Source organism: Aplidium turbinatum, chromosome 2 (assembly GCF_918807975.1).
Source record: "Aplidium turbinatum chromosome 2, kaAplTurb1.1, whole genome shotgun sequence".
Lineage (NCBI taxonomy): Eukaryota > Metazoa > Chordata > Ascidiacea > Aplousobranchia > Polyclinidae > Aplidium > Aplidium turbinatum.
The window spans coordinates 50301671-50320148 of NC_137473.1; the positions used below are offsets into that span (position 1 = coordinate 50301671).

At 36.7% G+C, this 18478-nt stretch overlaps 2 protein-coding genes across 2 annotated transcripts; both read left to right on the forward strand.

The window, feature by feature from the left end:
- Positions 1–1726: 1726 nt before the first annotated feature.
- Positions 1727–9595, forward strand: LOC145765421 (uncharacterized). Its single transcript, XM_082577243.1, has 10 exons — positions 1727–1913; positions 2520–2627; positions 3161–3327; positions 3560–3726; positions 4140–4229; positions 5184–5351; positions 5705–5868; positions 6134–6249; positions 6548–7416; positions 8370–9595. Exons 1-10 carry the CDS (start codon positions 1756–1758, stop codon positions 8547–8549), a joined length of 2187 nt encoding a protein of 728 aa, XP_082433369.1. The 5' UTR covers positions 1727–1755; the 3' UTR covers positions 8550–9595.
- Positions 9596–15957: 6362 nt separating this feature from the next.
- LOC145765235 (decapping and exoribonuclease protein-like) lies at positions 15958–18215 on the forward strand. The gene is made up of 2 exons (XM_082577022.1): positions 15958–16775; positions 17319–18215. The coding sequence occupies exons 1-2, from the start codon at positions 15972–15974 to the stop codon at positions 17661–17663; spliced, it is 1149 nt and encodes a 382-aa protein (XP_082433148.1). The 5' UTR covers positions 15958–15971; the 3' UTR covers positions 17664–18215.
- Positions 18216–18478: the final 263 nt, after the last annotated feature.

The window sequence follows — 18478 nt, forward strand, 5'->3', positions numbered from 1 at the left end:
ATTAATAAATTTTTCTTTAAAATTGCTAAAAACAACAATTCACTTTTTAAGACAAAATTTCCTTGTAAAATTGTTAAAAATCCTTAAAAAATCCTTCTTATCTTCATTTCCTTTTTTTATCCTTCAAAGCGTTGAAAAATCCCGATTTCGGGATAAAATCCTTCAAAGTGGAAGCACTGACGTTACGTTTGTTCACGGTAGAAAGTCAACATTCAGTTATACAAAAACATTATTACATCACAAGTAGGCTCACCAGTAAGTTGAACTCTGAGAGCTAGCAAGCTGCAAATATGGAATTCAGCCTACACGTAAATATTACCATAGCAGTTGTCAAACTTAAGTCCTGTAGAAATACATAACAGAGAAGCAGCTAACAAAGCATAAACATCAATCAATCAATTTTCAGTCACAAACTACAGTAACTAACAAGTTTGGCTAGCTGGCAAACTAGCACCAAACGAAAACGTTTCAAAAGTTCCATGACAATATCGTGGTGAATGTTGCCATTTGCAAATCAGCGATAACATAACAATGAAGGGGAAACGACGCTAGGTGGCGAATACACAAATGAACGGGAGTAGGCTAATGCAGTAAAACGAAAGGCAGGCCTTATCAAGAACCTGTTGAAAATCTAACACTAGGAATACAACACCATGCAGGCTACATCAAACAATATAAAAATACTGTTATAGTGAATATAAAATGTGGAATTGAAATAGTATTCAGAAGACATAACATTCTACAAAGTGGATTAATAGATCTTTTGTAGCGTTCTACAATACATAGCAATTTTTTCTAATTAGAGCATAAAAAGTTAAAGCGTCGTTTTGTACTTGATACATTCTAGCACTATCGTATCTCGAAAAATTGTGAATGATTCTGTACGAGTCGTTGTAAGCAACTCGTATGCGATTTTAAAGTACCGTAGAAGTTTTATAATTACACCATAGCTGAGAACCATACATTGGCATAGGCTACAATATGATTGGTAGGCCTACATTACATTTTTAACTTGGGTAGAGCAATTTCCAAACTTAGACCTAAGCTGATATTATTTTGGTGGTCAGAAATAAAACTAATTGAACTGTTTTATTGATGGTTTTGCGCTGTATAAAACTTCAACAGTGGCAGACATACGTAGGCTATTGTGTTCAATTTCTTACAATAACTTAAATGCAGCGGTTCCTAGTGGTTTCTATTTTATTTGATATTGGCAACTCTAGAAACTTTGAGTGGAGTGAAAACAACGTGAGAATGAAATAAGAGAAACTGGAGAAGTGGAAAAAAGGTTAGCAAGCAAAGTTGAAGACTTCCAGCTGGCCAGTTTAAGTCATTGAACTAAAAGTTGCCAATTTTTCACATTATAGGTCTGTCCACTATTAGATTTTTTGATTAGCTAGTTTTCATTATACTCCCTGTAACCCTGTTCTCCTCCCATCAAGTATTGTCATCTTAAATTGTTCCAACTTAAACACTAAAAAACTGGGCGCTGGTATACAAGTCTCCCCCCCCTTTGGTAACTCATGACAAAGACAGGACTCGACCAAACATATAGGGTGAAACTACTTTGCCTTTGCTTTACTGTTCACACACTTCAAACCACATGTTTTGGTCAACTCCTCTTTGTCGTGAGTTACTAAGGGGGGGGGGGGGGGGGGACTTGTATACGAGCTCCAAAAACTGTACTGAAAGATGCTTTGATATTGTTCTTACATTTTCAGGATTTTTGTGTTAGAGGAAATATTACTTATAAATATGAAAGTTCCAGCAACATCCTCTATCCCTGGAACAGTGGAGGCAAAATTTGCAAAGCGACTAGCTGGTAATGAAAAGAAAATACGTGATCGTGCTTTCAAGCAATTGAAACTATACATGATAGCAAAGTCAGAAAAAACAGAAGGAAATTTTTCCAGGTATATATACCGTCTATATTGTATTGTAAAAGCTGACGATATCTGTAGTTCTTTCCTCTGTAGGGCTAATCAGTTTAAATATAGGCTACAGGTAATTGAATTTGTCAATTAGCCATCTCTAAATGTCTATGTATTCAATTTTTGTCTGATTACGTGTTGCTTTTCTGTTAATATTTACATTATGGTAGGTTTATTTCTACATTTGTATATTTTCTGTGCGCTATACTTCGTTTTGTCATGCACCTGTTCTAAAAGTTGCCGTTACACTTATACCGTATGTATATTATACAGTTTTCTTCTGCCCTGTTGGCAGTTTCAGGTTTGCTTGGCAGTCAGGTTTTTCTTTCATTTGTTTGTCTTGTGATTGAATTATTGTAATTTCAGGCTATCTATTTGAGTGATTAGATAGATATTGACTTAATTAATAACATATTCCACAAAAATAGGCTGCTAAATTGTTGTTGCGTTGTTTTATTCTGATATCAGTTATGCAAAACTGTTCTTATATATTGAACTTTAACTTCATAAAATTAAAAAAAAAACTTTTGTGATTTCTTTTGTAAATTGTTTCCTTCTTACTCAGGCTTATGATTTTTGTGGTTGCAGAGACGAACTAATGCGATTATGGAAAGGTTTGTTTTACTGCATGTGGATGTCTGATAAACCACTTGTTCAAGAAGAATTAGCAAACAACATGGCTGAAATTTTACCAAAGTAAGTTGCAACCAGGATCACTACTCACAAGTATACAATTTTGGTTAAAAACCGATTTATTCAAATGTTTGTAGTGGTTTATAAAGTTATTTTTGTTCCCATGTATTGTATATATATTGTGTACGACTGTACGTTTTACATTTGAAGGTGGTTTGCATTTTTTTATCAAATGAAAATTTTGTTTGGAAATTATAAACATAAGCAACCACATTGGATTAACCACTTTTAGCTTATTGCTGCCTTCTTAAATTGTTCAACAAATGCAAAGGCTTGGCATGGGCGCATTCTGGGTTACTCTATTTTCAGGACAGTACCAATGTACCAATTGTACCATCCCTACTCTACAGTATAAAATGCATACAAATATATTGAGGCCACAGCTTGACAATTTACTTGATATAGGCACCGGTACTGCTAAAGTTACAATACAAATCTGTTTAATGCTAAATGACAAGATTTATCTTATTCTTGCTTTTTAGTTTTATTTATAATCATTAATCAAGGTATATATTCAATTATCACACGTTGTTCAGGCTTAAAAATACAAAAGCAAGCATGCTGTATTTTGAGACATTTCTTGCTACAATGGCTCGAGAGTGGAGAGGAATTGACCGTTTGCGAATGGACAAGTTCTATTTGCTGACTCGTTTTATGTTAAGTCAGGCATTTGAATGTTTGAAACGGAATTTATGGGATAAAGGTATTTTTATCTAAATATTTTACTTTGTCAACTAACTCATCTTTGATGGGCTCATTGCGTTCATTTGCATTAAAAGTGAAATGATTTAACCGACTGTACTTAGTTCAGCCGCATGTCAGAATTGTGCTACACCCATCTGTAGCTATCATTAAATTTAATGTATACCGTATATTTCAAATCTATTTTGCTGAGTTGAAAATATGTTACTCAGATGTTGAATCACTTTAACCAGGTCTTGTTGACTGGATGCTGAGCATATTAAAAAACGGGCCATTGTCTCCCCTTGCCCCCACCCCAGGAGGCAATTCTGGATCCCCGTTGGGACTACGTCTCCACTTCATGGACATATATATTGAAGAACTGACTGCTTGCGGTCATGATTGCTTGACCACTTCACAGGTAACTGTTTGTCACTTTGAAGCTACAGAAGAGTTGATCGTGTAAAAACTGGATTGTCATTGAAATATATTTTCCTTCAGAATAAATAAACTAATTGTCATAATTTCACTTCAAATTTTAACATTTTAGTTAGCTTCCCTTTAACATAGCTAATACCTTAACAGCCATACAGGTTTATGCTTACTACGACTTTGCTACTTTTGTTGTTGGGTAAGTCATATCACGTGATGGTTATCATGTTTACATGCCGACTTTGAAAACGCATTGATGACAAAACAGTTTTATTTTTGCAAAGTTGCATTACAACATTTTTTGGTGCCTTGAAAATGGTTTCCAGAAGCAACGGTGTTTCACCGTATCACCACTTATTTCATTTTAATGTAACCTCTTTAGTGATATTCTTTCCCATTCAGGTCACGAGGTTTCTGCTCCCGTATTGCTTGCTCTTGTGCAACACACCTGTACGTAATCTTCGCAGCCAAGTTGGCATAAGAATTTTTCAGGTATGAACTTGTTTTTGTTTGTGGCCCATGTTACCGAAACCAAGGAGTGTTTGCCGAAGAAAGGCAGACTGAAGAAATTAGCGACTGCTGAAACCGTTTTATTTTCTTGGGCAGATGTTCTCAAACTGTTTATCACGATGCGCTGGCGCGTCGTTATCGTTTCACTTTTCACAGGTCGTCGTACTATGATCTTGCTTCCTATCTAAACTTAATGCGGTAATAAAATGCTTAGAGATACTATTATTCCTGACGTGTGGTTGTGCATTCGAAGTCATTATTACGAAACTGTAGCAAATGAATAATGTCTCATTCGCTTCGCGGGACACGAATGAAGGCTGGTGACAAACGAATTGACGTTTGAGAACTACTGCTCTTGGTCATATTGTTATTGCCGGTACTCTTATTGTCGCTGTCCGAATGACGTGAACACGAATGACGCCATTCCTAGGCTGCAAGACACGAATGACGTAAGGCCCGAATGCGGCAAGACTCGGTCATTTCTTACTAAAGTTAATTGGTTGTGTTGTTGTTCTGTGTTGTTCCTGAAGCAGCGAGGAAAGAGATTAACTGCGAGAAGCCAGACTTACACTTTGAGTTTGCCAAACGTTTCTGATTTGTAAGATTTCTCAGCAGACGTGTCCAAAGGTTAAAAAGCAACAAATGAATTAATGGCAACGTCATCTTTATTTTGTTAAGTGTAAGAAAAGAATATTTTTGTTTGTGTAGAAAATGAAAATTTCTACAAAGACAAATAAAATTTGTGCCGTATTAAAAAATACAATTATTTTTACTAAGAAATAACCAAGTCTCGCGTCATACATATATTGCGGCCTGGACATGGCGTCATTCGGGCTGCGGCAAAAATTCGTGTATCCGTTATTGCATTGGGTTATCACTACCACCATTAAGAAAACCCACTTCGAACAAGTTAGTATGTTGAAAACGTATTGGCAGGAAATCATCGACCATTCAGACGTGGTGCTGCAAGCCGTGGCTGCCCAAATGGACGACGATGACGAAGCAGTGCCTGAGATCGTATTAAAATACGATTTTGCTGAAGTTGCAGACTCGCTTTTTGGGCTTATCAACCAAGAAGGAGCCTATGCAAGAAATCGTCAAATCGTAAGACCTCCCTATAGTCACAGAACGTAGACTATATTTCATCATTTCCAGACACCTGGTCTTGGGTATTGTGTGTTAATAAATGCGGATTATCACCTGGAACACCTTGTTGCAGTTTAGCTTAGTTTACATCAGAAGAGCGTATCATGTTATTGGATGTTTTCAATTGTTCATAACATCGTATTTCTTCGACTTTTAACTCGGAAAACCTCCAATTTTGAAACTGTGCTGGTACGTTCATGAACCGTATTGAATGATGAGGCATTTTGAAATCTTTTTTAGTATTTTGTCGCAGGATTTCTAATATTCAATTCTCCTGTTCCCTTCTTGATAATGGTTTGTTCTTTCTCCAGGTTTACAAAGTGATTCGAAAACTTCGGGAAGTTGCGGAAGGGAGACTCCCGCTGGATGATGTTCCAGATATTCCTGAAGATCTGGACAATGAAAAAAGTGATATGAATATAGCAGAAGATCGCCTAGCCAGCAAATTGGCCAAAGAAATGGCTCGAGAGTACAGGTTTGAAAGCAAGATATAAAATTTGTTATTTTTTGGATTAATTTCAAATTCTTTCCATTTTACGACAACTTGCCAACAAAACGATTTTTTGCTCAATAGACATTAAACTAAAGTAACAAACTTCGAAATTAGTAAGCCTGTTCTAGCGCTTGTACTAAAATCGCAAACGGAGTGCACTTTTTCGTGTATTACAAAGTAGTTGAAAGGTTTCTGATTCTCATGAAAAATATTATGGTTTCCTTAATTCGATGGAGTTGTGGCTTAGGGAGAGGCAGCAGAGCCGCAGATCGTTTCGCAAGAAGTCGAAGAAACTCACCAATGGATCATCGCAAGACGCTTCAATGAAGTTTGATGGCGAAGATAGCGAAGAACCATTAGCTGGTACGTGTAAAAGTATTTTGTACACGTAGAAAATATTGTATGCTGCCTGATTGTTGAATCTGGTTCATGAAACCTTGTGAAAATAGAACTTCAACATGTGGAGATAATATTGTAACAAGTAAAAATATTTTATGGTTGAAAATCGTTTTAACTACATAACTCAACCAGGGATTACTGGTGTCCCTGCTAAAACTTTTTGACTTGATAATTTGTAGAATATCTTTCCAAAGTCGACTACCGGATATTATTTTTGTCAAAACTGACCGTTGTTAATCTTCGAAACGAATTGTTTTTGCAGATTTCAATCAAGAAGAATTTAACGAAAAAACCGAGGAAGAAGTTTTGATCGCGGAAGAGAATTTTGTGGCAAAAAAAAGTAAAAAAAAGAAAAAGGCAAAAAAGACCACGAGTGGTTCAATGGCAAAGTCGGTATTGATTGGCTCTGCCCTTGCAAAAGAAATTGATGATTGCCCAGTTCAAAGCAATAGAGGGAGTGAATTGGACACGACCATGCAAGAGCTATTAGACACGAAGAAGACAGACAAAACCGCGAAAACATCGAAAATTGATGTAAGTAAGATGATGCTGGATTTAGTAGATAAGCCAAATTCAAATTTTGAAGAAAATTCCACACAAAAAAAAGTCATAATAAGTAAAAAAAGAAAAATCGGCTCTTCAATTAACTCTGATCTTGAAAAAAATAGTATTGAGCCAAAGCAAAAAAGTGTCAAAGTTTCGGTTACTGAGTTTGATGAGACAGTATGTTCTCCAAAAAAATCTGTCAGAAAAACAAAGCGACAGAAAGTTCACAATTTACTCATGCAAAAACTTTTGACACCCGACGATAACTTCAGTTCCAACTCCTCCGAGCAGACTTGTGAAAAAACAGATGTTGTAGTTATATCAAAAAATTTGAAATCTAAAAAGAAAATAGTGAAATCGTCAACCCCTGCTGTGGAGAAACAGAAAAAAGAATCACCCCCGAAAGAAGAAGATATCGCTCGTTTTACCACTTCAGCTCCTCCGAAAGCTGCATTTGTGAGGGTGGCTGCATCTAAATTGAACAAGCCGGTGACGAAAACACCAACAAATACCCCAAAGCGAGAACCCCGTGAAACTAGATCTGCCTCTGCCAAGCGAGTTTCTTTTCAAATGTCAAAAATTCAGGTACGTAGAGTTGATGTGATGTATTTAAACTACTAAAGTACACTTAGAAACAACACAATCCTTGTAGGCTGCATGGGTGCGTAAATGTTCACAGGCACACGCCAAACTAGCAGCGGTGTGTATTTGGAAAGACACCCCATTTCAACACTAGTATGCGAATAATTTTAGGACTAGCCTGGATTGTACATCACACCAACACATATTTAGGTTATTTAATAGCCTTCAGGAATAGTATTAGCTCATAGCAGGGATGTGCAAACTTGCAACACTGTTGGGCCAAATACACATTACCAACCTGGTTTACGAGCCACGACTTGTTATTTTTATTGTTCACTACATTATGACGAATATGCACGCAAATGACCACGCAGCTAACTCACGCCTAGCTAGCCTAAAAACGCCTTCAGACAGAGCGCGGGAACCGCAACGGGATGCTCTGCGGATGAATATTTACATAATTTGTCGGGTTTTCAAACAAAAAATAATGTTCACTAAACGTTTCAAACTTGAGACGTAAAAAAAAATCATCTACACACATTATTTATAATCCGGACCTTTCCGCGGGACGAAGAGTTTAAGCTTCTTCTATTTAGAGTTTAGGCCACAGTTTGCTCATTCCTGATCTGTAGTGGTTATTTTTGTGGAGTCCCCCATACTTGGTTAGACTTTGTGGAAAAAGTGTGTTTCCGCACTGGTTTGAGCAGCACAGAATGATTGAACTTGTGGTTAAACGTGGATAATTCGTTAAGTACAAATGGGTAATAGCAGATATGCGTTGTCGAAACGATCCTCTTAACATTGTAGATTGGCTTTCCGCAAGTAGAAACAGCGACATGAGACAAATATAATATACTTTGGAAAAACTCTTTTCCATCGAGATGAAAGCCATTTATGCCAATAGAAGAAAATCTGTGTATGAGTCAATTAGTTATCTTAAGTTGTTGCATTGACAGGTTCAACCTTTCAAGAAAAACGACCGTTCGTCCGTCTTGAGTCCTTCCCCCTTAACAGTCCCCTTTGACCCTAGCAAGACACCCGATTTTGGACTTCTCAAACAGAAACGCGTCATGGAGCAAAAAAGTAAAAGTGTGCCAAAGAGGAAGCGGCCTCGTGCGGCAGATTTTTTTGAGTAAAGAGATCAACTTTACCTTTAAGATATAGCAAAGCGTACGAGGGTTTTGAAAGGGTCTTGTTGCTTTGAAAACCACCGCAATTTCTGTTACAATCCAACTTCGCATAATGGTGGCGTGATGGCGAGCCAGAATGAGTCTGTAATTAACTGGAAAAAAAAGATGCAACTTGAACAACGTGTGGATAGAAATGGTGCTAGGTCTAGCTAATTTTAAAAGTGATTGTTTATCCTTTTATTCACTGCCAAGCTTCTTGCGTAGCTGAAATGTTGCTAAATTTTTTTTTCATGTGGTTTAGCAACCCAGTTGCTGCCCTAAGGTAACTAAATCTTGCAAAATCGAGTTTGTCTTCTCTTGTGAGATGACTTGCCTTTATAAATATACAGCACCACAATGGATAAACGAGTGGTCCAGTTAAGAGTCTCATCTTTTTATGAACTACTCATATTGTTTTTTCCTCCATTAAGGGGTTAATTTTACGCCTGCTATCTCATCATCATCCAAACTCAGTTGTGTCCCCACTGGTGGGGGTGGCCGATTCTTTCCATACAGCGATTGCGTTCACACCTATTCTCCATCTCTGTCCATTGTTGTGTTGATTTCAACGGCCGATTATTATGAAGTTGATTACTGTACCAACCTTGCCATGCTGAAGACCATTGAAAACTAATTACTGGTGATAAGGGGTTAATTGAAATGAGTCATTCAACTGTCCGCAAAATTGAGCCGACTTTACAAACATGGTGTTGCACGAATAATGTTTACACTGTACTAGTCTACGAGTTGACCGTCTGTCTAAACTTTATGGGCTTGTGCAATGTGCATAGCTTTGAATTGTCAAGATAGTCACATTTTTCAATGTCTTTGGAACAAGCTTACTGAATAACTCTTTTTGTGGTTGGGATAACCTTTGATACTTAATTCAAGTCTTTTTATTTGTCACAACTCTGCCTAGTTTTTACAGTGCAAGTTTAAATTTCGTATTCTCATTAAAACGCAAGGGTGCCTTTCTCGTACAATCATGCAGTAAAGCTGAGATCCTTCACACATTTTCAAGGAATTGGTATGTGTTGGCTGCAATACTATATTTTTAACAAATTCGATCCACATTGGACTTATATGAACATGAAGTAATTATTGCTTTCGTGTAACGCCATCATAGATATACGAGGCAAATAGTTTGTCCAACCGAATACATAATTCGCTGGGTGCCGGTGTAGGAATTTAGAGCCATTTTAATAAGTCGTCAGGCCACTCAGTAATCGGCATGCGACAATTCAGCAAGTACATTTTAGCTATTGTTATGTAGGCAAATGAGATTTACGTGCTCAGTTCAGACTTGTGAAACGAATTTTCCTGACTTGTGACCTGCCAAGTTTGGGCTTGCTATGTTAATCGACCTTGTTGCGTTATCAAAAGTGCTGATGATCTTGAATAGGGAATGTGATGGAATGGAAGGCATATTTTGTGATGGAAAATGTCACAGATGGATGGTGGGATGGAAGACAGTCTTCCATCCAATTCCATCATTAACTTTCTCACACGTTTTTTTTTTCAAAAAAACATTGTAAAGTACCACGAGCAAAAGTTGCCGTGTGATGACGTTTCTTAAACTGAAGTAATTCAATTTTCGATTCGTAGCCTATTAAACCAACGCGATGTTTGAGAAGTCAACAAGCATCCTCGTGAGTAGCATAGTTTCTCTTCAGTCATTTACCGATAGCCCACTGTTACTGCACTACATTGCTCAAGTAATTTATGTGAAAAAATTAAACAATCAATCAAAACAGTCTGAGAAACAACGACATCATGTGGCATGATACAGAGCACTAACTGTGGTAATACGTTTGACAAAAGTCCGAGACAAAAATAGTGGGCTAGAATCGTGCACATAGTCTAACTTTTCAGCCATATTGAAGCAACATCTTGAGGGACCAAAAAAAACATGCGGTTATCTTAGACAAGGTGCTCCCCCCCAAAAATAAATAATACTTAAGCGATAGAAAGTAAGCTTGTAACAAACTCTTAACACACACTGGACATAAATCACCACAGAAACAGAACACAGCCACTCCTACACTCCACCAACCTGCAAAAACATATTGGTGATACACTTTAGACATCAATCAATGGTTTATTTGTCAGGAACATAGTAGGCTAGTAGTACATGTTTGAAATATGCAAGTAATATATACAATGCAAAAGTTACACATCGAAAAAACAAACAGTCATCCAAGTGAGATACCTCTGATGTTTTACATGAATTGACGAAACACGGAAAACAGCCATTCCAGCTCTCTGTGCTCCCTGTACAACAAGTGTTACAACAAAACAAGACCACAGATATATTTCTTCTAGTTTTAACTTCAAACACCAGACGGAACCTACACTTTTACAAAAAAATTGAATCTGTCATGTGGTGAAATTCTTTTTTAATAAAATTCTAGACATAAAATTCTTCGGACAGGGATATTTAGAAAAGGGGATACGAAGGCTTTTATTGCGTCTGACAATAGAAGGGCTTCTATTTATCTTAAATAATCTCTGTTTATGGTAGCCTAATTTAATAAACTCTGTTATAAATGACAACCTGCATTGCACTATTACAACCAGGTATGAATATTCAATAAATGCTCATAATCACTTGTTAATTCAACTACCCGTATAGGCCTACTTGCTTTACACCTAGCCAACTGCAAAGGTTTTGTCGAAAAAACAGCTAAACTGGTAACCTTTCAACTGTCTTTTCAAACAAGTATTCTTTAAATTTGTTCTACATAACAATTGCTAACTGTCTTGTGTAGCTAAGTGTACCACCTGCACTACAAAACTTTCTGCAATTTTAAAAAGAACCGCATGTTTAACGCGTTACCAACTACCGCCCTTTTAGTGTCATGAGAATCAGCAATCGCTCTGAGCCTTCGTATCCCCTTCTTTAGATATCCCTGACTTCGGATCCGGATCTCCAAAAGCAAAACCAGGATCCTAAAACCTTGGATCAGGGTTGCCAGGTGGCCAACTGAGGAAATAGCCAAACTACTTCAAAAATATAGCCAAATTATAGCCAAGCCTTAATTACAAAATTTAGCCAAATTATAGCCAAACCTTAATCACAAAGTTACAATGATAAATCAATCAAAATGTCTACAAATGCATCACTTTCACCACCATCAGCATAAATATTATATTGTCTGTTGTAAAGAGTTTCAACATTTCTGAAGTAACCTTAAAATTAACACTTAACACATATTTTGAAACAGCAAATGTGTACGGAATCTTAGTATTGCATTCAATGTCTCATTACCAATCAAATTTCTGCTTTTCTACCTTCTACAATTTTTCACAATTGTCACCAAAGAAAAGACCCTTTCCCCCACTGCATTGCTGTTTGGAGTAGCAAGGTACGATGGACAGTGTATATCGTGCAATTCATTGAAACTATGTTCGATGGATATCCTTCCGTATTTCGATAACATTAGCCCATCAATCAGGTTAACAGCTGGTTGACACCCATTCAACTGACTTCAATTCAAACTGAAAGCACAATACCTGATCTTGTTTTGGTGTCAACCTCAACGACTTGTTCACCTGATTGATAATCGTGGAAAATGCGAGAGGTTTTTCGCTTCATTAACTTCTGCATACCGGTATTGTTCAATTCAATTTATTTTTCTTTGTCAGAATGCAAAAGAAATGATATTGTGAAAAAGAAATACAGTAACAAAACTAACAAAAGGAAAAGGTGGCTAAACTTTAATGGTTTAAGACGTGCATGAAAGGATCTAATATTGCGATATATATATCAATAAATATAGTTAAGCACGGCCACCAAACCTGATACTTTAAAATAAGTTGATGAATTAGTTAAGAATTAGTCGCCTCCTCGTTCCTGGAACAACTGGAGCGCCAATTCTTAAAGCAATGAGAACACGACTGAACCCAACATCACAAAAACAAACTAATATACACAGTTACACACATATTGAAATTACGTAACGGACTATCAAAACAAGGACTATTTACAGATTTCATACAGAAATAAAGTGTTCGCAGCAACGATATTAAGTAGCCTATATATTGCAGAACAAATACATATTGCAGGCTATAAGTCAGCGGAAACGCAGATAAACTTTATCATTCACCAGTAGAACTTTTGATATGTCTTATTGAAAAGCATATTTCTGGCTAGCAGGTCAAAAAAGCCAAATATAGCCAAATAGGCTTGGCTATTAAAAAAAATATTCAATAGCCAAGTCACATAAAAATAGCCAAGTGGCAACCCTGCCTTGGATCCGTTGTTCCGTATACCTCTGTTACAAGGATGCCAGCGCTAGATAGATCTGTTTTGTTTTTTTGACAACATCTGGGTTTTAAGTTTTTATTTTCAAATTTGGGTAAGTCTAGGTTTTTCTGTTTGTAACTTTTCTTTGATTCAAAAAGTTGCTGATACAGCTGAACATAAAATTCCAAAACTAGCACAAACATAATGGCTTTCTCGAGAACAGGTCATCAGCAGCATATTAGAGCAGTGGGAAGCGCTGGTTTTGTATTTTCAGTCTCAATGTAAGACTGACAAGGTTGATGGTGCAAAACGGATTTATGATGCACTTGTTAATCGTGGAACAAAGCGTATGCTCGTTTTTTGCAGTATGTTCTTAAAAAAGGTAAATAGTGTCAACCTGGAATTCCATTGTGAGCATTTTCGTCTGCACAAGTTGTATGTTACGGTTTCTACAAAATATAGAAATATTTTGAGTCTCTTCACCATGGAGAAGATTCCATCATGCACAGAAAATTCGGAGAAATAGATCCAAGCAATGCTGAAAATTATAGAAGCATGTCTGCTGTGCACCTTGGTGGACGAGCAATGTCACTGTTTAAACGGGAACCCCATTTGTTTTTGTATTATGGTTATGTGCCATAATAACTACCAACATATGCATGTATATTTGTATAGCCTAATTATGTATATGTGTTACTGTTTACAGCTTTCTGAGGCTTCTGTGTAATGATATAAAGTAGTATTAAAAGCACATGCAGGTACTTTTAACCGCTTTACTACATCTTTTCTGGACCTGACTTTTCTTTGCCAAGGATCTGGGTTTTTTTGTACACACGATCTAAGTCTATTGAAAATTTGTCGCGGGCATCCCTGCTCTGTAGTCTTTAATTTTATTGGTTCTTGTAATTTGTATGATTGATTTACTGCTGCTGCAGCCTGCAGTGTTTGTTTAAAATGTAAACAACTAGACAATTAGACATATATCATGCATATGATGCATTGGTTACAAGGTAGGCTACTCGGTCTACATTAAGTTGACAAATGACGATAGATTTTATTTCATTTGCTTACAGCCTACATGTTTTAGTTATTGCTTTGCTATGTAGCCTACTGAATGGTTAGAACAGCAACCATAGTGATTGTGGGAGCTGGTTTACAAGCTCCCCCTTTGGTTAAAAATGCAATGACTTTATTTGGGTAGACGATAGCTTGTGCTTTCCAGCAATGGTTCAATTGTAAAAATCGAAGCAGAAACGACAGAGATATGTTCTTGATTAAATGCTGGTATCTTTAGAAGTATTTTTCGGATGAATAGTTAAACTTGGTCAAGTTTAATTTTTTTCTAAGGAGATATATATGTGGTGTTTTTCGGGCCTGTGTTACATTGCTTTGCGTAGGTGAGATCTTCTGCTTTGCAGGGCTGGTTCAATTGTAAAAATTGAAGCAGAAACAAGCAAATCACAACTAATTTACTAAAAGCGGACACTTGCATGCTTTTTATCGTCATGGTTGACTGATTTCACCCCACTTAATTCAATTCAATTTATTTTTCTTTGTCAGAATGCAAAAGAAATGATATTGTGAAAAAGATACCTCCTCCGTGACGTCATCGCCTTTTTAACCAAAGGGTAGCTTGTAAACCAGCTCCTGGTTGTGTCATGTACAGTAGTAGCCTATGCAATTATGCATTTGAAGAAAGAAAGATATCACATTGCAAGTCAGGATGCTTGTAATGTAGGGGCCAAGGATGCTTGTAATGTAGTAGGTGCTATGAAAGGTAATCAGCCAGTAATGCATGATACTGTATACTGGTAGGCTACTGTAGTAGGCTAAGCACCATACCATTAGGTAGGCGTATGATACCGTAGGCTACCTACTGTACTAAGTTAGTAAGCTACTGAATTTCATAAATCCATTTTGTAAACTACTTCTACCAAAAGTGTGAATCTGTCGTGTGGTGAAATACTTTTATAATAAAATTACTTTAGATCTGTGATATCTAGAAATTTCCAGATCCGAATCTCAAAAAGCAAAAACATTATTGGATCAGGAATCAGGATCCTAAAAATCTTGGATCCATGCACCTTGAAACGGCCGTCTTTAAATGTAGCAAACCACAAAGTTGCCAGATGGTATTTTTTATTGTATTTTTTTTTAATTTCTTGGCGCTTTATTTATCGGGTGCATGTTTTTTAAAACCCTTTTGAATACCTATGTTATTTGTTTAGTATTGATGTTCTATTTTCATCTATAAAAAGATATCAAAATCTCTGCTTTGTTGGTTATGGTTAGTATTGATATAAATACGTTTAAAGCAATGCCTTTGCGATCAACATTTGTGAGATATTGAAAGTTAATATTAACGCAATATTTGGTAGTACAGTACACTATAAAAAAGTACCGGTATGTTGTTGCCTTTTTACACAAATTCAAGTAAATGTAATAGAAAATTGGACTTATTGAGCAGGGTTTTGGGCTTATAAAGCGGGTTTTTATTACATGAATGAATAGGAATAATTCTGTGCGATCTGTTACTTGAACACCAGCTTCCAATTTTGATTGAATTTGTTGATCCTATTTGTAATCATACATACCGTATATATCTAAGACCAACACATGCAACAAAAAATACACATGTTGCAGAGAACATGTGTAGTTTTGTTGCAATATTGTCAGTTTAAAAGTACCGTATATGACCAAGGCCCTCAATCTTCATCCTCGGCTTACTCAGTCTGAGAATGCACATTCAAACCAACAGCAGTTGTTTTTCAATTTCAGTGGCGAACCCTTTTTATTCAATGAAGTAGTGTGCCTGCCTCTGCACACTAGTGTGTATGAATGTGTAGTTAGATTTACTGTGATGGGGTGGTGGCTGACTAGATGACTGCTTATGGTCTTTCGCTACCATCCTGATTGCGCCATAATCTAACCAACAGTTGTACAATGCATTGTTTTGACAATTACATTTTACTCTGATTGTTTGTTAATATATGGCGCTGTTAAAACAAAATAAATTGACTTGACTTTCATCCATAGAATATGCAATATTCTATAGCCTACTGGCCGGGCTATATTAATTTGTTTTGCGTAATAATGTTTAGAGCTTCAATTCTAGTGATTCATAATAAACATTTAACAATAACATGCTTCCGTTAAACTCTTTGCTTAAGTCTCATTCTGACGGATGCACATTAAGAAAACCGACAGAAGTTGGGAGGTTTTCATTGGATGGTGACAGAAAATTTCATCATGATCGTCGCCAGATGACTTGCTACACCCCGTCCGATACAAATGAAAGTTTGAGAATGGATTTAAATGACGGATTTAATACCAGTAGACATATTCAGAGAGATGAAGAAATTAAAGAACGTCTGGACAGAATGCTAACATGGCAATTGCACAATAGAGACAAATTTTCTACTTTGCAAATGAAAAATGCTGGGTTAAGGAATGAAAAGAAAACTCAAATTATTGCAGATTTTCCCGACTTCTTGCTGTGGCGAGGCCATCTCACCAAATTCATGTGTACTCCATTTGAAAACCGAGATGGATGGATTATGGCTTGCCAAAAGCATGGGGACACAATTTACATCAGCGAAATTGAGTCCCAAAAGGCTGCTGAAAAACGAAGAAATCGTAGTCCCCGAGAAAGTTTGATGACATATTGGGGTATGAGGTTCGAAGGGTACATGACAGGTTCTTTTCCAAAGCCTGGTGACAAGCCAACTCCTTACCAAGACCAAAAACAGTACGTCACTAATACCAACAAAGCGTTTTGTGCTGTGTTTCGATCTCGTTTAAACGGTCATCATTCACTCATGTACGGAGCAGAAGTGGATTGTTGCCATCCAGTGAAAGTCTTAACACCGCCAGATTGCTACGTTGAACTGAAGACCAGTCGTAAATTTTCAAGTTACCGACAAGAAGAAAACTTTTACCGCTATAAGGTGAGATTTTGCGAAAGGTCTATTTCTTTTATCGATTATTATTCTATCATTCATTTACTGTTTTTCTTTTGCACACAGTCGGTTAGCAGCAATCATTGACATTTAGTCACAGCATACATGGTCAGAGGGAGGTTTAGTTTTATATGATGCTGTTTTCTTCACTTCTCTGCTGTGTAAAGTTTTTTGACAACTTAACGCAGTACACAACTGTCCTGACTCCACACTTGAAATTATCTATTTGAATTTTCTCTTGCAAAAGGTTAAATTATTATTATCACTCACAGATGGTGAAGCTTTATCAGTTTTCCAGTAACTAACGAAGCTTGTATCAAAACTTATTGTATTCATAATCATATGCAATAATGCATGTGAATGAAAACTTCCAGATAAATATTCCCAGTCAGAAAACTCTATCATTTTTACGTTGATTCAACGTTTCCAGGCATTTCAATGTAAAAATGACTGATTTTGCTATCTGGGTCTGTGTAACAGCCTACTACGTCAAACAAGTTCTGTGTGGTTGTGATCCAACCTTGCTTTCAGGCTTTAAAGTGGTGGGCGCAGTCTTTCTTAGTTGGAATTCCTCAGATCACTTGTGGGTTCAGAGATGACGATGGCATTGTGGAATCAATACGTGATTTTGATACTTTCGCTTTGCCGGATAAAGCTGTGCGTTTGAGGAACTCGTGGAATCCTACGGATTGTCTAGTTTTTCTTGACAATTTGCTTCAAAGTATTAAAGATATATTTAAATCAAAGTGTTTATCCGGAGAAGATGTGCTTATTTTGCAGTGGGATCCTCAAGACAGTGGTATTTCTTACAAAATAACTAAATCACCCGAAGAGAGATTTTTACCCGAATGGTACTTAACAGCCGTTGATGAATAATAACGTCAGTTTTGTTTAACGTCGACAATGAATAATATTACTACAAAATTGTTGTTTTAAGACGTTGATTTCATGTTTTTGTTTTGCCAAAAACACTGTTCTCTTGATGGTTTCAAATCGATTTACGTTGCGCAACTATGTGATAAATAATTAATTGTGTGTTTTATTATAGTACCTACAGTCCTACACTCCTGCAGGTGTATTAGCGCTGTATTTATTATTTATCGCAGATATGCGTTGCTCTTATAATTTTATAACATCAGTTGTGACTTTATATTGTTTACTTTCTAAATAAAGTTTATGCAGTATTTACCCTGACAGCAAATTAGTGATTTTTTTTACATTGATTCAACGTCTGCAGACGTTGAATCAATGAAAAAATGACTGATTTGCTGTCTGGGTAGGAAATGCCTTCAACCTGACTTGTGTAGTACAGAAAATCAATGTGCACTGATCAAGCAATTTATCATAATCAGTGGATTAAAATCAAGACTGTGGCGTAAACATATCGTTCTGTTGAGTGGAGTACGAAGTGCAACAAAAACAAGTTATTTGAAAACAGGCTGTTCAATGTTCATTGGTGACTTCGCTTCCTTTTCGTTAGCTACAACCATGTGTGAGACAGCAAAATCCGTTAGTTTTACATTGATTCAACGTCTGCAGACGTTGAATCAATGTAGAAATGACGGATTTTGCTGTCTGGGTAATTTCAGTAAAATTTACGTGGGTTGAGAATAGAAATTCTCGGACGGGAAACTTTCCACCGAATGCTGTGAACTGACACGTATCAGACATTTGTAGAACCCCATACTGTT